Source organism: Gopherus flavomarginatus, chromosome 12 (assembly GCF_025201925.1).
Source record: "Gopherus flavomarginatus isolate rGopFla2 chromosome 12, rGopFla2.mat.asm, whole genome shotgun sequence".
NCBI classification, from domain to species: domain Eukaryota; kingdom Metazoa; phylum Chordata; order Testudines; family Testudinidae; genus Gopherus; species Gopherus flavomarginatus.
This window is the reverse complement of record NC_066628.1, coordinates 51721712-51747072: the sequence shown is the minus strand read 5'-3', so window position 1 is coordinate 51747072 and position 25361 is coordinate 51721712. Positions and strand designations below refer to the sequence as shown.

The 25361-nt window shown below is 45.0% G+C and overlaps 1 protein-coding gene across 1 annotated transcript in view; it reads right to left on the bottom strand.

The window, feature by feature from the left end:
* Window positions 1–25361, bottom strand: part of DNAH17 (dynein axonemal heavy chain 17) — a 103247-nt gene that overhangs the window by 68481 nt on the left and 9405 nt on the right. Inside the window, exons 14-35 of the mRNA XM_050919908.1 lie at window positions 25116–25224; window positions 24049–24152; window positions 23776–23916; window positions 23038–23181; window positions 21416–21598; window positions 18981–19235; window positions 17411–17580; window positions 16608–16827; window positions 12817–12933; window positions 11727–11813; window positions 11029–11181; window positions 9485–9733; window positions 6177–6299; window positions 5550–5897; window positions 5366–5457; window positions 4687–4813; window positions 3903–4055; window positions 2786–2911; window positions 1602–1709; window positions 1330–1461; window positions 771–931; window positions 448–604 (exon numbers count right to left, since the gene is read on the bottom strand). Of these exons, the coding sequence (XP_050775865.1) occupies window positions 448–604; window positions 771–931; window positions 1330–1461; window positions 1602–1709; window positions 2786–2911; window positions 3903–4055; window positions 4687–4813; window positions 5366–5457; window positions 5550–5897; window positions 6177–6299; window positions 9485–9733; window positions 11029–11181; window positions 11727–11813; window positions 12817–12933; window positions 16608–16827; window positions 17411–17580; window positions 18981–19235; window positions 21416–21598; window positions 23038–23181; window positions 23776–23916; window positions 24049–24152; window positions 25116–25224 (3459 nt within the window). The remainder of the gene's footprint in view (window positions 1–447; window positions 605–770; window positions 932–1329; window positions 1462–1601; window positions 1710–2785; window positions 2912–3902; window positions 4056–4686; window positions 4814–5365; window positions 5458–5549; window positions 5898–6176; window positions 6300–9484; window positions 9734–11028; window positions 11182–11726; window positions 11814–12816; window positions 12934–16607; window positions 16828–17410; window positions 17581–18980; window positions 19236–21415; window positions 21599–23037; window positions 23182–23775; window positions 23917–24048; window positions 24153–25115; window positions 25225–25361) is intronic.

Genomic DNA, 25361 nt, shown 5'->3' with positions numbered 1-25361 from the left:
CCTTTCCTGATAGTTAGTCTAAGTTCTCCAGCTCCCATTCCCCAGCAGACCAGAGTTCATGGTGACCCTGTCACCACCACTTTGCCAATCAGTGTGTCCTGGGCAAGACTGCTTCAGCCTCAAGCCTTTGAGGCAAGATCCTTAGCCACAATGCAGGGGAGAAGGTTGGGGGTGGAGGTTCTGAGTGGGTGCTTCAAAGCATCTTTGCTTTCCCTAAATCCTGGAGCTTTGGGGGGCTGGTTTGCCCTCCAGTGTAATTTAGTCTCAGGGCCGCAATGGCCCCCCAGGGGCCTTTTCACAGCCAGCAAGAGGCAGAATGCAGCAGCACTTTGAACATGCCCCCACCCCCACCCCCTTCTAGGACTGCTCCCTGACAATGCCTGGGGAGGGGGCTCTGGGATCCTGTCCACTGAACTCATTCATTACGTTCACTCATTTGAGTTTTACCTTGTAGTCCATTTGCTCAGAGCAGTTGAAGACATAGACCATGATCCCTACAGCTCGGCCCAGGTCCTTAGTGGTCTCAGTTTTCCCTGTGCCAGCAGGGCCTGCAGGTGCACCCCCCATTATCAGGTGAAGGGACTGGGTCAGAGTGATGTAGCAGCTGAAATGCAAGGCAAGTGCATCATGCCTAAATGGCCAGCAACAGTCCCCTACCCACCACTGCCCAGCCTACCAAACTGCCACTTCCCGCAATTGCTGTCGAGTTTTAAGGCAAATCTTGACTGCCCGGATGTTAGATACGGATGCAGGAGCTGAACCTTGCGTACCGGTCTGTAAGTGGAGTAATGACCAGTCGAGGGCTGTTACCCAGATATTCATAGGAATACTGAAGTTGAGCATCACATATATTAGCATAGCAATGCTTTTTTCCTTCATCCCACCGATGTCTGAGCTGGGACTGCCAGGTAAACGCTTGAGAATTCTCCACCTGCAGAGCCAATGGAAAATGTATTTACTTTTTCTGTGACTGCTTCCAGTGAAAATGCACCCTAGTGATTCATTCCCCCAGGTGTCCTCATATATATTAGAGTTATTTATTTATTGTGGTGCTCAGAATGTGAACAAGGCACCAGACCCTTAAAACATTAAGGTTTAAAGAACGTGTATACATTACCCAGTCTCCTGTGAACCCTTGTTCGGTTGTTACCTCACTGGATCACATGTACTCTTACATTTGCAAGCAACACTATTTTGTTCATGCTTTATTGCTCCACTCCATTTGGAGTATTTTTAAAATATTTGAAAATAATAAAAGTTATTACAGGAAAACATTTGTTCGAAAGCACCAATGTACAAAGCAATGAAAACATAGCCTGTAACTTATACCTTAGCAAGGATCATTTTTGCCACGACATCTCTGGCATGTACATCTATGGTACAGATTGTCATGATCTTCATCCTGTCTCCTGAGGTTAAGTTCCCAATGAGTAATGTAATCAGCGTGTTTAACTGATTAATCTAAGAAAGAAAAGAATGGATTGACACAGGAAAGTGACGTAATATTTTGCCTAGTTTTCCTGCCAGATAAAAGCTATTCTAAGGAGACTGCACAGAGTTTGTTGCAGCATAGGTGCAATCCTAAATATCTGGCTACACACCTGCTTTTTGTTGTAATCTTTAATCGCATTTTCATAACCTTCCTCCAGTCTTGAGAACGCAATGCCGACCTCTGTTGTCCACCAGATCTGAGTGCAGGTTAACGCAATCTACCATAAACCACATAGAAAAAGGGTCACAGACTAGGCAGTGGCAGAATATTTCATGTTCAGTGACAATGCTGTTACCTGCGCCCCTCAGCCCCAGCTCTTGCCTGCGGCCTTTGGTCTAGTCCCATGCTCTAGGCATCAGCATGGCCAATGCTCAGACAAGCACTTCAGGGAAGGGTCCCTGTGCCATACCTCTGCCAAGAAACCTAGCAGGGGGTCTTCTTCAGACCCCCACTGCCTCTCTTCAGAGGTCAAGATTCAGTTCCTGTTTCCAGGACAGTTCTGCCTGCTCCCCCTGCAGACAGAAGAGGACTCAACTGTCTCAAATAAAACAAAGTTTACTAGAAAACTCAAAATCAAAGAGAAAATGGTCCAAAGCTAGACCTAAGCCCAGCCCAGGCACACTCAAACCTTTCTTAGGAAATCAGAAAATCCTGAGCTCTCTTGGCTTCTCTGTGAGCCTACTGGCCTTCCCTTAGCTCATCACACCAGGAACATCTTTCCATCGCTCACAGTGGCGCCCCCCCCACCCCCCTTGTTGTAGGGCACAGAGCCCCAGACACACAAGCTACTGACACATCCCACATGGTTTTAAGCACCTTGTCCTCCAACCTGTGCAGAATGGTCCTCCCCAGCTCCTGGGAGATTGGCTGCATTTCCCTGCTTCTGTGTTAAACACTAGGGCTGAAATTCTGGCCCAGCAAGGCCACTGGGAATTTCAACAGAGCCAAGATTTCACCCTAAATCATTTGCTAGTCTCAGTCTAAGCCAAGATTTCAAAAGGGACCACAACACTTTAATTGTTCAACATTACTCAGTAATTCTAGTTTTCTTATAACTTGAATTGATCTCAGACATGATCCCTGGACAGAAACCAGCCCACCTCCCTCTCACAACCACTGTTACACTCAATATCTAGCTAAGAAAAGCGATACTCCAGATTTCAAGGTTAAACACAGTATCTATGGCACATACAGTGACATTACTGTTGCACTTGACTATTTATTTGATTTGTGTTGCACATATTGAATACATCAAATAAACCCCATGTTCTAATCACATGACTAGTTCCGTACCTGTGCTGGATAATCAAATAACCATTGCTCTCGTGGCTTTTCTTCATATGTCACAACAGCCTCAGGAATTTCATGGCGTAACGTGGAGCACATTCTCTCGAGCACTCGATTTAACCAAACCTCAACCTAGGTACAAAGCCCCCACCATTCTAATAAGTGTCCCTGCTAGTATATTTCAGCATTACTTGCCTATTTTGTTTGTCTGTTTTTAAATTGACAGCAGCTGACGTAGACTTGTCAGTCTTACTGTGGGCTATGGTATTTAACTGCAGTTGTTCCCTTAACAGGAAGTACCTTACAAAGATCCTGGCATCCATCAGTCACATGACTTTCTGTACAGGAAATCAGGGCTGCTTTTAAACCCTTGGGGGTCAAATTCTGGTTGGCACTTAGAATAATGGACCCCAAAAAGTGCTGGGATATATGGACAAAGTTCCATCCAAGACCTGTCCCTGCACAAATAGGAATAGGCTGCCTTTGGCACTGTGCTCACAGGCCACTGCTGGGTAAGGGATAAATATGTGGCCCACATCCCTGGACTACATTCCTCTGAAGGGCTTCCCTGCAGAGAGGCCTCAGTCTGCGATGCTTTGGAGGAAACAAAACAGAGGCAGACAACTTAGGCTCTTCTCCCCTGTCTCTTGCCGCAGGTTTCTGGATTGCATGTGATGTAGGTGTCAATTAGTTCCCCCACTGTCGCTGTGTTTTTAGAATTCCCTCCCTAGGCTGCCATCTCAAAGACAATGGAACTCACCTGTATGTGAAAACTCAACATGCCTGCACAAATGGGGGGTGTGCGTGCGTGCGTGTGCGTGTGTAAACCAAGATGCTGGATGGGCTTTTCAGGGGGTCTTTTCCCTTAACTTTGAGATCTTCCACATGAAAGAAGCTATGTGGATTGCCTCAGATGGGATGGTTTCAAGTCTAACTGAGGAAGCCTGGTCTCACTAGGATGAACACAAGACAGAGGAAATAGACTCCCCGTTGATTCACTGGTTCAGGTCCCAGCTGAGAGCAGCAAGGAGAATTTAGGCTTAGTCACATAAACCACTTTATTCTTGTATTAGAGCAATTCAACCTGCATGTTTAAAATATAATTGTAAATAACTCCACTAACCTGCCCAGAACAGTCACATTCCTTATCAAAATCCACATACTCATCCTCCTTACTGTACATTCCCAAGCCAATCTTCAAAGGCTTGTTGTCTGGATCCATTCTGAACTTTAGCTTAGCCATGCTATCAAACAGTTTAGACAAGTGGCGGCATACCTTAGAGTGAAGCAGCACAAGGCTAAATCAGGAATTGCTGCCAGTGCACAGAAATATTTTACAGTTTTGATTAACTTTTCATACTGTTCTTTATACTCTTGCATCTCTGACACACTGTTATAATCAGGCTTGGCAGAATTTGATTTTTTAAATAAATTTTGATGGATAATATTGATATTTATTTTAAAGCATTTTTTTCTATTTTTGTCAATTTAAATTTTCACAGCTGCAGGAAACTGTTGGGGGCTTCAGATAATAATTATATAAAGGCAGTAGATACAGATTCAACAAGTTAAAGCTTTAAACCATTAAGACACAAACTGTCAACATCATGTGTCAAAATATACACAGTCAATATCCTTAAATCAATCTCTAGGAAGTTCTCAAGCAGAATTTTTCTTACTTTGCCTCTCTGTAAATTTCAATTTTATTGATGGAAATATTTTTTAGTTGGTTGTGTGCGTGCTGTGAAATTGATGTGTACCAACATTTACCAATAAAAAATCTACTCCTTCCAAGCCTAGTTATAAATTTGGTTCAGTGTTAACCCTTTCAGATTAAAAACATTATAATTACATTCTAAAGATTTCATGTAAGAAACAAAGGACTATCCATTAAATTTAAATCCTACCTCAACAGGGTCATTTCCATTTGATAAAATATCCAGCAGGTCTGCAGATGAAACAAAGTAGAACCTGGGAAAAGCCAACCTTTTTGTCTCTAGATATTCAGCCAAAGCCTTTTCACAAAGTGCCAAGCTAACACAAAGAAAGGAAAAAGGTGCAATATTTTTATTCTTTGCAAAGTAAAGGTTGTGATGTGATCATGCTACGTTGACTGCAGTGGAAAAAAAAGCCTTCATTGAGTCTTAGAACAGGCAGTGGCAATTTCCCCATCTGACTTCACCAATATGCCTCAAACCTTCTCTACAGAGCCTAGGGCTCAGAGGGCAGCAATGGAGTCAGCACTTTGAAAATATAGCTAGTGTAATTCAGCCTTAATGACCATTTCATAATTAGCCTCTTTACTGAGATCCCAACAATTTGGCCATTTGTGATGGTTGCTTTTTGAACTGGACACATGTACTGGGCTGAGTCTAGTCTCTGATTTCACAGACTATTGAATGGCCATTAGACTAAAACTTAGAGTCACTACTTATCTGGTCTAAATTTGGCCTAGAGATCTAGGGGAGTGAGGCTATTAGTCCCCATTACCAATCCAGAAAAGCATTCACTCCCAGCAGCTAGAATTTATCTGGATGTTTTTAAAATTGGCCAAATGTTTTCCCCCAAATATGGCATCATTCTAACCTTTTCTGTAAGGCCTCTAACTTCTCATAAAGGCCTGGTTTATTTGTTGCTTCAATTACATTAGGGGTTTTTACTGCTTCAGCCATTAATTCCTGCAAGAAAAGATGACCTGTGATGCATTAAATTTAAATTCGTCCTTCAGGCTAGAATTGTTGTGGGGGAGGGGGGTGACAGACTTGCTCACTTTAAAATCTCTATCGATAGAATCAAAACGTTTAGAATCTTCTGGCAACTGATTCCGGATGTCTTCAGAACCAATGAAGATGCTCTCCAGATGGCTCCAAGTTCTCTGCACTTCAAACCAGATACTAATAACAGAGTCAGCAGTAGATAATTTCTGTTGCCAGCCTGACACCTCCTGAAGAAAGTGAGCTAGATACTTGGAAGTCATCAGGTTCTGAAGTTGCACTTGGTTATCCTCCAAGGTCTCGATGAGTAATTCATCAGATTTGAGCAGCATGGTACCAGTTCTAGCATGGGGTTCATGTTCAAACTGCATGGTTGACCACGTACTATCCAGGGCTTTCAATACCTTTGAATACAAAGATATCCAGAAATACTCTAAACACTAAAGCTTTCAAAATGTACAGAAAATAAACAACAACTTTTCAGGAAAGAAAAATCCTAGAACTTAAAATGTGTGTCTTGGCACGGAAGCACATCATGGAAGGGTGAGAATCTATGCATTAACCTTCAGCCTTTTCATAAGAGTGAAAAACTGAAAGTTATAGCTTCTGACTGTGCTACATCAGAGTGAAAGGCTATTTTAGGAACGATGTGGTCGAAATTGAACTGAAGGCACAGACAGTACCTTCTCCATTCCTGATTCTTTCACAGCCTTGTCTACAATACTGCGAACTTCATCCTCAAAATTGTGTAGATTCAGCTGCAACAAGTCGGCAAGAGTTGTCTTGTCTGACATTATAAAGTTCACCTGGTGCAGAATGGACATAGTCAGCAATACTCTTCACGGGTGACACATCTAATATTTTCTCCCACACCAGCTGTCTCACACGATACTTAAAGGCTGTCTTTTTCTCTAAGATTTCAAACAAATACTTATGGACAATCACCTGGTAAATATTATTTCTGCAGTTCATTAGCTTGTTAAGATTAACTTCTCTCTCTTTGTCACACACACACACACACACACACACACACACACACACACACACGGCCGGCTCCAGGCACCAGCACAGCAAGCAGGTGCTTGGGGTGGCCAATGGAAAGGGGCAGCACGTCCCGGTCTTCAGCGGCAATTTCATGGCAGGTCCCTCAGTTCCTCTTGGAGGGAAGGATCCGCCGCCAAATTGCTGCTAAAGAATGAAGAAGGAAGTGGCATGGTAGAGCTGCTTTTTTTTTTTTTTGTTCGCTGCTTGGGGTGGCAAAGAAGCTGGAGCTGGTCCTGCACACACCCACACACACATCCCTGATTTGGATCATTTGAAGTCTATGATTTTCATATGCAATAAAGCAGATCATAAATATGATTATTCAAAACACAATTTACCAGCACATGTGCTGCTTGAGAATTTTCCCTTCAATGTCTACTCAGAGGGTCACAGTGGAATTTTTCAGCTTGCAGCCCATTCGTGCTTAACGAATTAACTCTAAAAAAGTCTTACCTATTGGTGGAGAACACTCAAATTATGTCTACATTGCAGCTGGAGCCAGCCTCCCAGCCTGGCTAGACACACTCACGCTAGCAGGTGTGACGTTGCACTCCATATGTTTTATGGAAATATGCTAATGAGAGTGAATATGATGTAATTGGTATATGCTTTATGCAAAAGGTCTCTTGTAAGGGATCATTACAAAGTTTATAATTTACTGAGTGTGTTCATCCTATTTGTATGAATCTATCATTCTTGTATCTAAAACTAGAAATATGAAATATTACTCTGAGGTCCTGTTGTAATTGTGCAAAGTGTGGGCCATTAATGGTGGCTTAGGATCTTGATGACTCCTATTGACTAGGAAAATTGGGTGTGAATGGGTTTATTTACCTGCAAGCCTTCCTGTGTACCAGAATGAAGTCTTACAGTGACATGTGATCATGTCACATGATACTGGAATCCATCTTAAACCTGGTGCTTTTCCATTTAGAAGGAGAGGTGGGGACCCAGAGAGACAAAGGATTCTCATCCTCTGCCAAAGCTATAAAAGGGGGTGGAGCAGGACAAAGAGGCGGCCAGTCATGAGAAATCCCCTAGTTACCACCTGACCTGGAACTAACAAAGACTGTACCAGGGGAAAGGATTGGGACCAGACTAAGAAGAAGTCTAGTCTGTGAAAGAAGCTTATTGGAACATCTGTGAGGGGGAGATTTACCTGTATTCAGTTTCTTAATGTATTAGCCTTAGACTTGCGTGGTTTGTTTTATCTTGCTTGGTAACTTGCTTTGTTCTGTCTGTTATTACTTGAAACTACTTAAATCTTACTTTTTATACTTAATAAAATCATTTTTGTTTAATAATAAACCCAGAATAAGTGATTAATACCTGGGGGGGGGGGAGGCGAACAGCTGTGCATCGTTCTCTATCAGTGTTACAGAGGGCGGACAATTTATGGGTTTACCCTGTATAAGCTTTATACAGAGTAAAACAGATTTATTTGGGGTTTGGATCCCATTGGGAGCTGAGTGTCTGGGTGCTGGAGACAGAAATACCAGCTGAGTAGTTTTCAGTTAAAGCCCGGAGCTTTGGGGGCGTGGTTCAGACCTGGGTCTGTGTTGCAGCAGACTGGCATGTCTGGCTCAACAAGGCAGGGTTCTGGAGTCTCAAGCCATGAGGGAAAATGGGCTCAGAGGTAATTTCAGAATATCAAGTGACAGCCCCGAGGGGTCTCTGTGACTGAACCCATCACAGCAGGCTCAAGCTACTGCCCTGACAATAGTGGTGTGGAGTTTGTGGCTTGGGCTGCAGTTCAAGCCCACCCAGCTGGAGGACGCAGTACTCCAACTGAAGCCTCAAATTCCTAAGGAGGAGTACAAAAGAATAGCACAAGCATGCAGGGACATCATCAGAAAGGGTAAGGCACAAAATGAGTTACACCTAGCAAGGGCCATAAAAGGCAATAAGACGAGGTTCTAAAAATACATTAGGAGCTTGTGAAAGTTGAAGGAAAGTGTAGGTCCACTACTTTTTTAGTTGAGAAGGAGAGCTAATATTGAATGACGACAGAAGACTGAGGTGTTTAATGCTTATTTTACTTCTGTTTTCACTAAACATGTTAATGGTGATGAGATATGTATCTCAATTAATATTAATACAGGAGAAGGAACACAAGCCAAAATATGGACAGAACAGCTAAAGAATATTTAGATAAGTTAGATGTATTCAAATTGGCAGGACCTGATGAAATTCACCTTAGTGTACTCCAGGAACTAAATTTTGGAACTGTTAGTGATTATTCTTGAGAACTCCTGGAGGATGAGTGAGGTCCCAGAGGACTGGAGAAGGGCAAACAAAACACCTATCTTTACAAAGGGGATCAAAGAGGACCTGGGGAACTATAGACCAGCCAGTCTAACTTGAATACCTAGAAAGAAATTATTAAACAATCAGTTTGTAAGCACATAGTGGATAATAGGGCTATAAGTAATAGCCAACATGGATTTGTCAAGAACAAATCATGCCAAACCAACCAAATTTCTTTCTTTGACAGGGTTACTGGCCTAATGGATAGGGGGAAGATACAGATGTGATATATCTTGATTTTTAGTAAGGCTTTTGACACAGTTAAAATTCCCTACAGTTATTCACAGTTCAGTAGATACAATCATCACGCTTCATTTAATTTTTGTTTATTCTATATTTTGATGAGTGTCCAGATTTGATATGTTTGGATACTTGCTAGCAGTGGCCATCCAGCAATAGTAAATCATCTGACAGATCATTTCAGTATGAAAGGAATGATATTAAAGGTCTGAAGTAATTTAGATGCTTTTGAAAGTGTTCCCTAGGAGCCTAAATTGCATTTTCATGACTAAAGCTACTTTCGAAAGTGGGACTTAGGCACCTATGTCATTTAGGTTCTTTTGAAACGGATCACCCTTCCCAGGATTGGGGAATGATGGCATTTACTTGTCAATACATTTTTGAAAACTGCTCAGATTACCTTGGTCGCTTGCATGAGCTCATGCCAATGACGTTCTCTAATAGCAGGATTCTGAAGGTCACTCACAGCTCGGAGGGAGGTTATCACATTTTTCACTGTGTTATCCAATCCTGTGAATGCATCCCAGGGTCTCATTTCTTTATCCAAACTTCTCACATCTTTAGCAAACTTTTTAGAATCAATATCCATTTGCTCCACATTAATCTCTTTCCATCTGGTGGTCTTCCAGTCATCGATGCTTGTATTAACCTGAATTGGGAACCAGTTCCACAGGCCACACGGTTAACAAACATGCAGATCAATATTGCCTATCACTTATTCATCCTAAGTGTACTATTGTTCCACTTTCACAATTCTTACTCCTGTTTCCAAAAGACTTTAATGTTGCTCTCACTCCAACACAGCACTGCAGAGCACACATTTGTGTTCCCCTATGTTTCTCCTTGTTGCAAGGGCTGAGCTGGTACAGTCTGTTGCGACATGACTGGCAGATGGCCTACTACCTCTCCAGTGGACTGGTGAGAACCTGGTTAACAGAGCTCCTTCATTTTCATCGTCCATCAACACAATTGTCTGGGGAACTACAGGAGCGTCCTGCTTTAGTCTGTAGTTTGGTTTTGTGTATGTAACCCATGCCTGCTAAGTGTGAAACTCTTCTCCCTGACACCGCCCACCCCCCCCATGATGGCTAGGCCAGCTAGAGATTGAGGAGCCTGCGACAAAGCTGGTTAAGTGACATCTGTCCTTCAGGTCCCATATTAAGCTCAAGATGTCCCAGGTTTAATCCCCGCTGCCAACAGGGTTACATATATTTTGAATTTGCTGCTTGTACTATCTTGCTGGAGACTCTTGCCAGGTTGGTGCCACTCCGGATTACAGCAGTATTCCTGCAATAAAACCTCTGCTGGCTGAGAGTAATTTGTGATCAAACAAGAGCCTCCAGCAAACTTTCCCTTTTTGGTCATTCTGCCCAGCCATGAAACTGCCAACATCTAGCCCCACATGGAGCCTTGGAAAGGGGATGTTGCCACCTATAGCCATTGTGATTTTTAACCACACTAGCAGACAGAGCATTTGCTTTTCACACACAGTCATTTAAAAAATAGCAACTTCAGGATTCTGAGTCCCAGCCCAAGCCTGTTAACACATCTCTTGCTTTCTGTTTTCAGGTCACAAGTCCATGTGGTTCAGTTTTAAAAGCCAGCAAAGAGTTTCTTTCCCTTATTCTGAGCTTCCTGCAAACACATTCTCTTGTCTGAACAGTGAGCAAACTCCCCTGAGCAGCTGAGATCATCAGGCAGGTGCCATTATTATTAATATTTATTGTTTCTCTGAGGGTAGTGCATAGCATCCCCGACTGGGGTCACAGCCCCAGCATGCTAGGCACTGCAAACACAAATATAAAGACAGTCTCTGCCCTGCAGTGATGAAGGATAAGGGGAACAGTGAAATGATCCTGACTAGCCTGGCAAGTAGCAATGTCTCAGCACTCCATTCTTCAGATCCCCTTCCCTTCGTGCTACATTCCAAAGTCAAACACTTACCAAGACAATCATATCCCAGAGCTCTTTGAGTAAACGTACTTCTTTATGGCATGCTTTGAGCTGTTTATAATCTGGGACTGACACCTCAAACAACCCAGCTGATTTGGACAGGGCTTCCATTTCACTCTCCATGGCAGTGATGCTCTTTTGTTGCTAGAACCAGGAAAAGAAAAGGACTGAGCTGGCAGTTAGGTGCTGGTGTGGCCTCACCGTGCGTTAAGAGAAATGGAACAGCTCCACTTTTATAGAATAACTCACTGGCCAAAACATACATAAAGAGCCAAGTCCTCTCTCTGTGCATGGCCCAAGCCTGTAGGGTGGGGAGTCTAAGAGAGAGGAATCCTCATCCTCTAGGCAGCTGAACAGCAGCTGCACATGTAGTCCAGACTCTTAGAAATGTAGGGCTGGAAGGGACCTTGAGAAGTCATCAAATCCAGCCCCTGGTGCAGTAGCCACTATTGAGGAAACATCTCCCTTATGCAGGAATGCACGATGGGTGGATCTCTACAGCCAAGCCCTTCCCCCTTCCCTAGGCCTCCGTCACAAACCCTAATCAGAGCAGAGGAGCAGCGCAGACTCCTGGAACCGTGCTGGCCATCTGTGCAAGAGAATTGTGTCAGTTCTGCAGCAGCCACAGCCCATGCGAGGCAGGTGGAGAGAGGATCTGCCCCAAACACCTTCCCATCTCAGCCAATTACCGTGTTTAAGGACCGATATGGATCTGGGCCAGTAAAAGAAAAGGGAGCATCTTCTCGAAATTTCTCCCTGAATTCGTGCTGTTTAATCTGCAAGGAAGCAGAGACAGAGAGCATCACACGCAGGTGGGGGTAGGCGGGTAGGCACATTCAGCACTGTTAGAGGCCCAGGTGTGGAGGACGGCTAGCTGGCCGAGCCAAGGCCCACTTCAGACTGAGCCAATTCGGTTTGTTTGGAGCTGGGTTGCAGCTGCTGTCCTGGGCAATGAAGTGCATCCACTGCAGACTCACAGCACTTGAATGACCAGGCAGCTGGTGTGACCAAGAGCACTGGTTTCCCGTATAGGCTGGTTTCCAAGCGTGTGTGTTTTCTTTTGGCTACAGGTATCCAAGCCAGGCTGTCATCTCCAAGACAGATGAGTCCAACATGCTCTTCATGGGGCAATACTTTAAAACCTCTGGGAAACCACTTAGTGCAGGACGTGGCTGCTTGCTTGTTGGGCAGACAAAGAGCCAGAAACACTGCTGCTCTGGGATCTGCCCTGTCACCTGTTAGTTCCCTGCTGGGGTGGAAGGTATTAGCCTATAAAGCCCTGCATGGCTGGGGAACATATTGCCTTCAAAGCCCCTCTCCTTCCCTATGCTCTGCACAGTTGTGATCAGGGTGGGGATACTGCACTACAGCCCTCTTGCATTCAGCTAGTCAGGGCTAGTAGCATGGGGCTTTCCATGAGAGGCCTTAACTGGGAAACACTTCCCCACCCATTCTGACAGGGCCTGGATTCACTCCTGGCACATTGGGGGGGGGGGTTACTCCATTGGCTGATTTGGGGTGACCAGGACTAGTCTGGTGGTTCAGATACGGGCAGTTCATTGGCTGATTGCTTAGTGGTTATTTCCATTACTGACTTGTGTTGCGGTTGTAGCTTTTAAGCTTTGTGAAGTGCGTAGGGTCTCAGGGACAGGTACCTGAACTGAAAATGTATACACAGCGTTAATGTAGGGTCACACAAATCCTAGCCTAGATGAGAAGCTGAGGCCAATCCACTCAGCCCATTACAGAGAAACTTCCAGCATCCCACAGTAACAGTACCTCAAACTGCTGACACTTCCTCCGAAGGATTGTGACCTCAGTGGCCTGCAGAGGAGCCACATTCTGTTTCACCTGGAAAGATAACTTCTTGGTGTTGTTCCATTGCTCCGGCAGATCCTACAGCAAGCAAAAGTAGAATTAACACCAAAACCCATTTCACCCAAGACAGGTAACAGATGCTTACGCTTTGTCTGGCAAAGATGAACCCAAATACATCCTGAAGTTCCTTACGAAGGAGAATATGTGGGCAGTGAACATGCAGGGCAACATTTGCAGATAACTCAAAATTATTTCGGTTAGTCGAGACTAAAGAACATAAACCTGAGAGGAACGTCAAAGGGACTGGGCAAAGCTAGGTGAATGGGCACCACAAAGGCAAAGCAAACTCACTGTTGACAAATACGTGGAACGGAATTATTCAAACTCTGCATACAGAGTGGCGGCGTGATACTGGCAGACCAGGTGCCAGCTCATGCCAAGATTCCCAGGTCTCAGTGGAACACTGACAAATACAGAGATGGAATCAGTCTGGCTCACCTGTGTTTTAGCATTGTTAAAATAGGGATTAGGATTATGAGTGTGTGTTTAGTGTTTAGACTTTAATGCATGCAGCAGTTCACAAGCACTCGATAATCTCAGTCTACTTTTACACTACCGCAGTAGGTCGACCTAAGTTATGCAACTCCAGCTACGTGAATAATGTAGTTGGAGTCGACATAGCTTAGGTCGACCTTCTGCAGTGTCTACCCCACACTGGGACAACAGGAGACACTTTCCTGTTGACTTACTTTACTTGTCTTGTTCCTGGTGGTGTACTGGGGTCAACCGGAGAGCACTCGGTCATCGATTTAGTGGGTCCTCACTAGACCCGCTAAATTGACTCCCGGTGCATCGATCGCCAGAGCGTCCATCCTGCAGTAGTGTAGACATAGACATAGCCTCATTTATAACATTAGTCTCCCATACTGAAAGGGAACATTGGAGCATTGGTGTCGTAAGACTCTCTAACTATGTAAATCACCACACAGGAGAGAGACATTAACTAGTGTGACATGCCGATCAGGAACCAAAGGTGTTGCGTCCTGCTTAACAGCAGCCAAACTATTGTGGAACATTAAAGAGGACAAAAGATGTGCTCTGCTCCCCCACCTCCCATGAAGATGAGCCATGCAAGTGGATTCCTCTCATCAGCTGAGTTTGCAGCTCAGAACACATGGGAGGAGGGGAATATAAACCCCTAACCAGAAGAAACTGTCTCTCTCTGCTGCTTGGACTCTGCGAGAAAAAGTTTCTAGGCATACACAAGGGATCCCCAGTGCTTAGAGCTTGCTTATTATAGAAGTTTTTATTACTTTTGAAACTTGAGATTGTAACTCATTTGTGTATCTATGTTTACCTTCTTTAACTTGGTAAATAATTCTATTTCCTTTTCCTGTTGAATAAATCTGTATATAGTTTATTACAGGACTGGCTACAAACATTGTCTGTGGAATGAGATCTAAGGGGCAGTTGACCTGGGAAAGTGACTGGTGCTTTGGTTCTGGGAGTAACCTGACTATTGCAATGATTCTTGGTGTAAGGGACCATCTATTACAAAGGCAAGCTCATCTTGGTGGCGAGACAAATTGGAGTTTATCCCAGAGGACTGTCAGACTCCTGGAGTCTGAGGATTTTACATTTAATAATTGCTTGGTGAAATCTAAGTATAGAACTCACCACCAATTTGGGGATTTGTGCCCTGGTTCTTAACAATCTGCCCTGAGGTTGGTATTCACACTCCTGAGTCACTGCAGGCAGCTTGACAGTGGGTTCTAAATTAACAAAAATCATTTAAGAAAATGATTTGGGCGTGACTGTGGGCAGCTCAGTGAGCATCTCTTCTCAGCGAGGAGCAATGTTAAAAACAAAAAACATGTCAAAAGTCTGATAGAATGGAAGAGAAGAGAAGACAGACTCCTCGAATGCCCTTGTCTAACCCAATGGGACCCCTCCCTGAATACTGTAATGCCCTTGTATAGACCAGCGGGGATGCCTCCCCCAGGTACTGAGAACGTCCAATGCTATTTATAATCCAGGGAGAAACTTCCTCTGGACACTGTTCTGTTCGCCCTACCTCACAAATACACAGCAGATGTGGGCGGGGTAGGGTGACCAGACAGCAACTGTGAAAAATCGGGACAGGAGATGAGGGGTAATAGGTGCTCATATAAAAAAAAAGCCCCAAATATTGGGACTGTCCCTGTAAAATCAGGACATCTGGTCACCCTAGGGCGGGGGAATGCCATTCCAAGATGGGTGATGAAAACAGTGAAAGGCCTAATAGGCTATCTTACAATAGATGGAAAGGCTGGGATTGCCTTGTTAGGAGAGGTTGTGATGGAGGCTTACAAAGGAGTGATTTTTATCCCCTCTCAAGAACCAGGGGAAAGAGAAAATGAAAATGGAAGGCAGCAAATTTTAAAAACAGACACAAGAAATGTTTTTCTGCACAAAGCACAATTAACCTGGGAACTCCTGGCCAGGAGCTCAGCAGGATTCAGAACAGAGTTAGGTATTTATATGGATAACAAGAACACCCCAGTTACATTAGAAGGGATCAAAACAATTGTATTTGTGAGGGCTAGAAACCCTCCTGATTCAGGGCAAAAGGCAGCCACTGACTGACAGGGTCAGGAAGGAACTTCCCCATGGGAAGATGATTCCATAACTGTCCTTTGAGGGGTTCTTTGCCCTTTCCTCTGAAGCATGTGGTACCAGTCACTGTCAGAGAGGTCTAGACAGACCCTTGGAAGATCCAGCAAGGCCATTCCCATGGTCCTTCTGGTAACAAGTAAAGAGTGACTGTCACGGAGTCACCGGGCGATGCTCTGGAACTGCTCCCCACCAAGCCAGTCAGGACTTTGGGGAGCCTCCTCTCCCTTGGAGCAGACTTGTTCAGGGCAAGAAGCTCACACGTCTTCACCTCCTGGGTCTCTCCTTGGAGCATTCAGCATCCTCTACCCCTCCGTGCGCTTCCCACAGCGAGTCCACCCCAGCGGGGTCCTGGGGAAGCCACCGGGTCCTGCACCCCCACTTTGCAGTCAGACGTGACTCTCAGCCAGCCAGTAAAACAGAGGTTTATTCGATGACAGGAACAGGGTCTAAAACAGAGCTTGTAGATACAGCGAACCGGACCCCTCGGCTGGGTCCATTCTGGGGGGCAGTGAGCCAGACCCCCAGGTCTGCCCTCCACCCTTGACCCCAGCCAGCTCCAGACTAACAACCACTCCCAGCCCCTCCTCTCTCCTCAGCCCCTTTCCCGGGCCAGGAGGTCACCTGATCCCTTTGTCTCTAACACCTTCAGCTGGCACCTTTGCAGAGGAGGGGCCCAGGCCATCAGTTGCTAGGAGACAGAGTGTCAGGCATTTAGGTGCACTGGCCCTTTGCTCTGCCAGATACTTAAGAACTGCCATGGGGACACTGAGGCACCAACACAGTATTCAGAGAAAACATTAAGAACTTTCCCAGTTCGTCACAGTGACCATCTCAAAGAAAATGTTTCCTGCTCTCTTTTATAACAGATACTTATTTTTGCAGCACAGTAACAGATGGCATTAGTAATGCAGTGACTGATTTCAGTCATTTTCTATAAAGAGTTAGAACCTCTTTGCACCTGAGTGTGCAATAAAAATGATTATAGGTGAGTTTGGATCTCAGCCTACTACAAAGAAGCAAATTAATCAGATTTCATTATTAAAAATACCCCAAAGCTATGCACCACAAAACTGAGCTAACAGCATTAAATAACCTACATGCAGCTGCATATGAATTTCTTCCGGCATCTCTTCTCCGTAAGTCTTTAGCAGTTCGATTGTTTGCTTTAAGGGCTCAAACATGTGGTCTGTAGCAGTTTGTCTATCTTTGACTCTCATCAAGTGTCCCATCACCTCCACCAGCCCATTATAATCTCCTTTCAAAGGTTTAGTCAAGCCCGCATTTGCGTCTTTCATGAAAGCTGCTAGCTCCTGGAGACTAAAAGAAAAGAAGCCAGTGGGAGCCTCTCTGAACAGCCAGTTAAAAGAACAAGAAAAATCCCAAGCCTGGTTGCTTCTGACAGTCACTGTGGCTCCCTGAGATGACAGCCCAAATTGATCCATAGCCCTGGCTCATGGTGCCCTGCCCAGGTGAGCAGCATCCAGCGGGGCTACACCCTTTCCAAGTCCAGGGGCCCCAGGAGTGGGGATGCCCGGGGAAATTCTCCAAAGAGAACAAAAACTGGAGTCTCAGATCCTCAGTGTGTGTAAATAGATGCCATTTCACTGGCCTTCAGGTCTGAGCATGGCCCACTAGCACCTTGTTACATATGACCTGCTCTGGTCTACACTGTGTGCAAAGCAATATCATTTGATATCATGTTACTTTGAATTTCTTGGCCACTATGTTTAAAACACATTCCATTTTCCTAGTCCAGAACTGACCTTAGTCTTGGTCTCCATGTATGACAGTCATTAGTACAGCTACAAAATCTTTGCCTCCAACATTAACCTTAACTCCTAGTTCCCATCCCGTATGTGTCAGGAAAGATTTGCTCTGGAGAACCACTCCTTTGTTTTACCTGGTAGTGACATGGTCAATGAGATGCTGCTTAAACATCAGGCTCCAGCGCTTGATAATATTTAGAAGTGCTTGCTTGAACGGACGGCAGTCGCTCTGCAGCCAGCCATTGAACACCTTGGTGTTCTCAAACTTGGACACTTCCTCGTAGAGCTTCTCATAGGAGTCAATCTGAAATGCACGTAGAAATGGCATGCATGGAGCAATCTCAGAACTGCCAGTAGGGCTCTTGTCTGGGGGCTTCACTAAATCATTTTTTGTAATTCAAGATTTTTAACAGTAAAACTTTGAGTGCAACTATTGAAGCCCCAGATTTCCCTGTGTTTGGGAGCACCTAGACACACAGTAATGCTGCATGAACAGCTCTCAGGGAGGCTGCAGCAAAATGCTGTCAGGGCAGCTGCTACTAAAGCCAGACCCCTCCATACAGGTGCCTTCCTGGCTGCTCTCCCACCTCAACTCCCAGGCAGCACAGGGCTGCTGAGCTAGCGAGTCCCTCAGCGCTGTGCTTTGAAACATGCTTGAGGGACAGGTTTAAATGTAAAAACCCAACATTTTATCCATCCTGGGCCAGATCTTCCAGCTGGTGTAAATCGGCACTGCTCCATCATAGTCAATGGGCCAGAGCCCCAGCTGGTCTAAGTCAGCGTCATGCCACTGACGCCAGTGAAGTTTGCCTGTTACTTTAATGGAAGTACATGGATTTGCACCAGTTGCTCGCTCGCTCACTCTCTCCCTCTCTTTTAGGGGCCTGATTCTCCAGAGTCTTGCACCTTACCTCCCCATTTACACCTATGCAAAGTGGACACAAATGCTCTATTCTGACTTGGTGACCTTGTTACACCCACTGTGGACAGGCATAAATGAGACTGGGGCAGGCGGGGGGAGAGGGGGGAGAGAAAATCAGGCCCTAGATGTCTATCACTTTGGTATCTCAGTGCATTAGGATTGGTGGATGCATGGCTGCTCTCCATACAATGGCAAGATGGAAAAGAAACGTGTGCCCTGGGCCCCTGTGAGATGAGTATAGAGCAGAGGTCCCCAAACTATTCAGCAGGGTGTGGTGGGGCCCAGGCCAGCCCTCACTGGGGATAGGGAGGGAGCGCCACCCAAGCACCGCTCTGCTCCCAGCTCTGCTCCAGCCCTTAGCTGTGCTCCCAGCTCCCAGCCCCATGCCAGACCTCTTCCCTGACCATGGCTCCACACTTGGTCCCACGCCCTGCTCCCAGCCCCAGACCCACCCCCAGCCTCAGCCCTATTACTCCTGTCTGCATTCCCCTTTTCCCCCCACAGGAGCTACAGCCCCATTCCCGGCTCCATGGGGGGCGTGGCCCTGAAAAGTTTGGGAACCACTGGTATAGAGAGATTCCCTCAATAGTGTGTGTGTGGGGGGTCCCTCTGATCCCCTGAAGAAGGATGGAAAGAGCTTGGGTGCCATGGGAAGGATGGTCTATGAGGGGAATGGCTGTTCCTGCACCAGCATCACTGCTATTCTCCTCATAGTGCCAGGCTAGTATCCTAGAGCTGCCATGCACCGAGCCACAGCCCCTTTGCTTTCGGAGCTCTTTCACCTGTTGCTGGAACTGCTCTAGGGTGGGTGGGATGTGTGGCAAGTAGTCCTCTGCATGAGACTCCAGCTCCTCTGGGGTGAACACGTGACCAAACATGAGGAAGCGCTGCATAAACTCGTGGTGATCATCCAACCACAGATAAGAATATTTCTCAAAGGAGTCTTCATATTCCTCAGCTTGTTTCATGGCACTGACAACTAGAGAAACCACCTCCTCTCTTATTTCAATTAGATCTGACGTATCTTCTAGGTCACTCTGAAAGACATACACTTCTCATCAGTGTCAGGAAGTAAACGAATGCAACATATGACATTAAATGTCACATTAGGGTCACACAGTAATGCTCAACACAATACATGTAGAAGTGAAGGTTTCTCAGTAACATTATCTCACCTGCATTGCACATACACACTGTTAATATTCAGCTACAGTGTACATATCACCAAAAATGATACACGTGTGCAGTATGGGAAATCTAGTATTACTATGACAACCTTCACTTAAGTGTTTCTTGACATGTTAGTTTTTTAATCCATAAGCATTTTAGGTTTTTGCATTTAATTTCCATCATTTTGGTTTATTCAGAGAGAGAGAGAGAGAGACTGTTTCTCTCTACCAAGGTCAGCATAGAGTCAACATCTACATGCTACCCACCACCCCGCTGCTCCTCTTGTTCAACTGACAGTTCTGGATCCCAGTGTGACAGGCTGGGCCACAGAATCTCCCTCAGAACTGTCACTAGATGTGCTGGGATATAACTGAGAAATCCCCCGCCAGAGAAGGCTTCCCTCCACTCCCATCCTGCTGAGCTAGACACACCAGTTGGCTCCAGCACAGACCAAGAGGTTGGGCCATGCCCCCCTGCAGTTCACAGAAACCAAGATTCACTTAGCCCAGGGGCTTCTAAGTTAACAGGGACTTTCCCAGCACCCAGTATTCAGTCTTTCTGGGAGCCTAAACCTCAAATAAATCTGTTTTGCTCTGTATAAAGCTTATACAGGGTAAACTCATAAATTGTCCACTTTGTATAACACTGATCGGGAGGTATGCACAGCTGTTTGCTCCCCCAGTTATTAATTACTTACTCTGGGTTGATTAATAAACAAAAGTGATTTAATTAAGTATAAAAAGTAGAATTTAAGTGGTTCCAAGTAATAACAGACAGAACAAAGTAAGTTACCAAGCAAAATAAAATAAAACACACAAGAACCTGAATACAGGTAAATCTCCCTCCCAGAGATGTTCTAATAAGCCTCTTTCACAGACTAGACTCCTTTCTAGTCTGGTCCCAATCCTTACCCCTGGTATAATCCTTGTTAGTTCCAGGTCAGGTGGTAACTAGGAGATTTCTCATGACTAGCCACCTCTTTGTCCTGCTCCACCCCCTTTTATAGCTTTGGCACAAGGCGGGAATCCTTTGTCTCTCTGGGTCCCCACCTCTCCTTCTAAATGGAAAAGCATCAGGTTTAAGATGGATTCCAGTATCACGTGACATGATCACGTGTCACTGTAAGACCTCATTCTTCATTACCCACAGGCTGGCCCACAGGTCCAAACGAAGGCTTGCAGGTAAATAAACCATCTACAACCAACTGTCCTAGTCAATGGGAGCTATCAAGATTCTAAACCACCATTAATTGCAAACACTTTGCATTGTCACAATAGAACCTCAGAGTTTACTTCATATTTCTAGTTTTCGATACAAGAGTGGTACATTTATACAAATAGGATGATCACACTCAGCAGATTATAAGCTTTGTAATGATCCCTTACAAGAGACCTTGTGCATAAAGCATATTCCAGTTACATCATATTCACTCTCATTAGCATATTTTCATAAAGCATATGGAGTGCAATGTCACACCCAGGTTGCACTTGGAATTGCACATGGCTTCACAGTCAGAAGTGCATCTTTTTCACCTGCGCTGTGTGTGATACTTGTGACGGTCTCTCTGATAGTCACATCATCGCAGTTATCTAAGCCTTTACCACTAACACACTGTGTTCTATATGGGGCTAACCTTGAAAACCACTCTGAAGCTACAAATAGTGCAAACTGCAGGGGCCTATTTACTTAGCAGAGCTGGCCATAAGGAGCATGCTACACCCTTGCTCCAAATACTGCATTCGCTCCCTGTTCACTTTGGGTTGCAATTACAGATATGGATATTGATACTGAAAGCCCCCTATGTTTTGAGTTTTGAAACCCTAGAAACAAGCTTTCTCCCTAAGCACCATTACAAAAATTCATTTTCTTGTAATCTAAAAGCTTATGTGCATGTTCCCCGAGAGGCAGTGACAAGTGCGTTGAAAAAATCTCCAAACAAGCCAGTCAGTCATTCAGCTCTCAGGAAATGCTAGTGCATGGTAAGGAGCTCCGTGCATGGCAGACAAACATGGCTACGGGAAAGAGTGCAGGCCACAGAAGGACTAACCTTGTAGCTGAGCTTCCTCTTAGCCAGCCGGGGTATAAGTTTAGCTGTGTTATAGATATCATTCATTAGATTTTCCACCACTTCCAGAAAACCATTATCTGCTCCCACTTCCAGCGATGGACGGTATCTTAATTCATCATTATGTAGTTCCATGTGCACTTCAAACAAAGGAGCTGCATTGGCCTGAGATACATTAGTGCAAAGCGCATTACTGTCTGCCTTCCGAACATCTGCCGTCAGCCCCATCTTGAATGTGCTATTTAGCCCACTACGTTAACTGCCTCATTGCTAACCCTCTGTCTGACCCCTTTTATCTGGCTTCTGCCCCAGCACTCCACCAACTCTGCCAGTCGCCTCTTCTCCACACTCATGCATGGCCTCTCTGCTCCCCCTTTAGCACTTCTCTCTTCCCCAGAGGTCTGGGACTCTGTGCTCCCCTACATTGTTACTGCTCCTTATCATCATTATCCTCTCTACAAGGGGACAACTGCTGTTGAACTTGAGGCAGAAATGAATGGTACAGAGTATTTTAATTATCAGGGCCAGATTTCTTGTCTATTCCATTCTATACAGGTTCTTGGACTAGGCTCGTTACCACAGTGTCTTGAGCAGTTCAGTGGCAGCCTGGATGTGTGAGGGAAGAGGAGAGACGCGTCAGAGAGTACACTGATCTTATAGCCTATGACAGGGAGGGGAACTTGCTGAGAGCCCAATGGGGAAAGAGGGCAGAGTAGAAAGTGTTTAGGAGGAAACACAGGAGCTCAGTTTGGCCATGTTAAGCAGCGGGGTTACACAATGACACACCTGGGACTAGACAGAAGGGGCAACACAGGGGAGGAGAGGCTGACTCATGATTGCAGAGCAGAGGAGAAACTCAGAATAGAGGAGACAGTGCCAGGCTGCAGACTGAACTGGGGACTTCTCCACTGTCTCAGCTGGGGGCACTTCTCCTCCCTCTCCCTCTGAAGGCATCTCTTCTAGGGCTCTGTCCTTGACCTTCTGCTGTTTGTCAGTGGGTGCACTTGTGTGGTCACAAGCAATGATTCATCACCCTCATCCTGTCTTCTCTCTTCAGTCTCATCTCCCTCTGCCAGAGCAACACCATTTGCTCCTGGTCACCGCCCCCCTACACACTCTCCACACCAGGGCTAATCTGAACTCCCTGCCTCTGCTCCCAAGCTCTCCTCTCTTGTTCCCTTCTTTATTATAGTTAGCAATTTCAGAGACCCACAATCCTCTGCTCAGCAGCTGCTGAAGCACTATGGGATAGTGGTCTACATTGTCCCAGAATTCACTTGCACATGCTCAGATGGCTGCAATGGCAAATAAGAGGTGGGAGGGTGGAGGCAGGTCACACACTGAACCATGTTGTTTCTAACGGATTACAATAACCAAGCCACTAACTAGAACAAAAGCATGGCTGCAGCTGTCCTTTGGACAGATCTTTATAGGATGTACTGAAACAAGAAATTCAGTGCATGCAATGTAACTTCAAGAGATGTTCTAAGAAATCCGAAAAACTGTGATCTCCTTAAATAGCTCATAAATAATAGTGGCACATGCATTATATGTGTGTAAACACTGACATTTCATAAAAGGGAAGAGGAAGCTGGATAACATACATCAGCTGCCATGTTGGTGAGCAGAAACTGTAAAGATTTGCGAATAAACCGGAAGAATCCATCCAAAACCATGTCATCCACATATTCCACATAATCTTGCCATGTTTTGGATGTCTTATCAGCCTTAAATAAGTCTGCATTCTCCTGCAAAAAGAAACAAGCTGTATTAACTTTCTGTTTGATAAATGGTCAGGCAAATGTCCTACCTTCTTTCAATGAAAAACGGGAGTTTACATTTGATTAAGTCAAAAGTCTAGTTTTCTGGTACCAAATGTCTATGTTGTTGCTTCCCTGTCCATTCTTTACAATTCCATTTGAATGTAAGGGAAAGAAACAATTCTTATGTAATGTCCTCTGAAAAGAAACTATCCCCAGGGCATGCCGAAAAGCCATATATGTCCCCCTAGACAGCAGTCGTATAGACTTTTTTTAAATCTCAGTTGTACAGTAGGAACATGAGAAAAAAACCCAACAAATGAATCCAGCCAAAGGTCTTTGACAAAGCACTACAGGCTCATGCATGAAGTCCTTACTGAGCTATAACGCCCATTGACTTCTGTGGGAGTTTTGTCCCCGATAGTTTGAATCCACCATTTACACCCACACATGGAAAATATTAGTACTGTATGTGGAAGTGGTTTGACGTTTAAAAGTGCTACAGCACATTAGTGCTAGATATAAGTAACTATTGTTAAAACAGTTCCGACTTAAATGAGTTTATCTTTCCTAGTTTCTTACCATAAGCATAGTCTGAATCTTTTGTCCAGCATCTTTAATTGCTGCATAGCGTTTGTTGATGGTATTAGCTTTTCCATCCAAGTCTAAGAGAGACATTTCCTTATTGTCTTTCCTTTCAAAGAGAGGACTGGCTGACCATTCCTGCATGGAAAAAAAAGACCTAAAAGATGCACTTTTACTACACTTGGGAAATACTATGCCTGCAGAGGAGAGAGATTTAATATATACCAAGAATGTTATTTTCAAAAGTGCCTGGAAAAATCTTTCACCCACCTGCATAAGCTGGCTGATATTCTCCACATTTAATTTAGTTTTCTGGATTCTTGCCTCTAAATCATGCAAGACATTTCTCATCTCCTGAATATATTCCATAACACCTGAGAGAAAAATGCATTTCTAGCTAGTAGACAGATAAAGTCTCCAGACGTCAAAGTAACTGCTTGCCTGATGGCTCTGATCATCAGATTGTTGAGGAGAGATACAAAAGAAACGTACCTATAATTTGTATTCTCAGATGGTAAATCTGACAGTAGATTCATGCTCTGCTTTATGCATGTGATGACCTCTTGAGGTCCCTTCCAACCTAATCTTCTATGATTCTATGTGGCAGGGGAGGCTTCTCTAACTGAAGGCTTTGGCTGCCACACAACAGAACATCAGCACCCCCCAGCCTCTGCTCAGTGGGTCTAACACCCCTCTGTCTCCCATCATTAGTCCTTTCTTAGAGCTAATCCCAGTACATTCTTGATCTCTGCAGGGGGTAGAAAGCCTTTTCATGATGAGTGGGATCTGGCAGGGCTTCCATATACTCCAGTTGCCCCTGAGGAATAAGCTAGGACTCAGAGTAGTTTAGGGTCAGTAATGAGGAAGGAGGCAGGACTTGCTAGCCTACGTAGCAATAGCAGGTGTGCAAAGACTGTAGTCACCCACACAGGGTACAGACCTTGGGAGTGGGGACCTCTAAAAGGACTCACTTTGGAGGAATTAGGGTAAAAGCTTCAAAAATGACATTTGCAAATCAACACAGAGAAGCATGGCTGGCCCAGCAAATGAGCCGCTGTGTCAGCCTTCACCCTCTGGGATGGGAGCAGTGTGTGCTCGGCCTGGGAGCAGACAGAACCACTTGGTATCACTGTCAGTGACTGGCTCTTGAAGACCCTCCATGTCAGCAACATCAAAGCCCTTCTAGGACCCGAGAACACGTCAGCCCAACCTGGATCTTTGGGCCAAGGACATAAATGAGAACACGTGGCTCTAATGTTATGAAGCAGGGGATTCTCTCCAGAACGCACACACAAACATTTTGTCAACTGAAAATGATGAAGTGACTGACTTTGTACCTTCACTGCTCCAAAACAAGGTGGTTTCAGCTTTCTGCAGCTTGACATCATTCTCTTCTAACTCCTGCTTGACCAGTGGAAGCTCTACTGACAGTATGGTTGTCTTGATCTGGAAAACAAAAGCATCACTGGCTTAGGATCCAAAGTAATTCTGTGGGACAAAGCGTAAGCGGCTGCCATAAGTGCGGAAATGCAACCTTTTCTGAGCACACTCACTTTTGAACCATCTTAGCTGGTTTCAAAGAG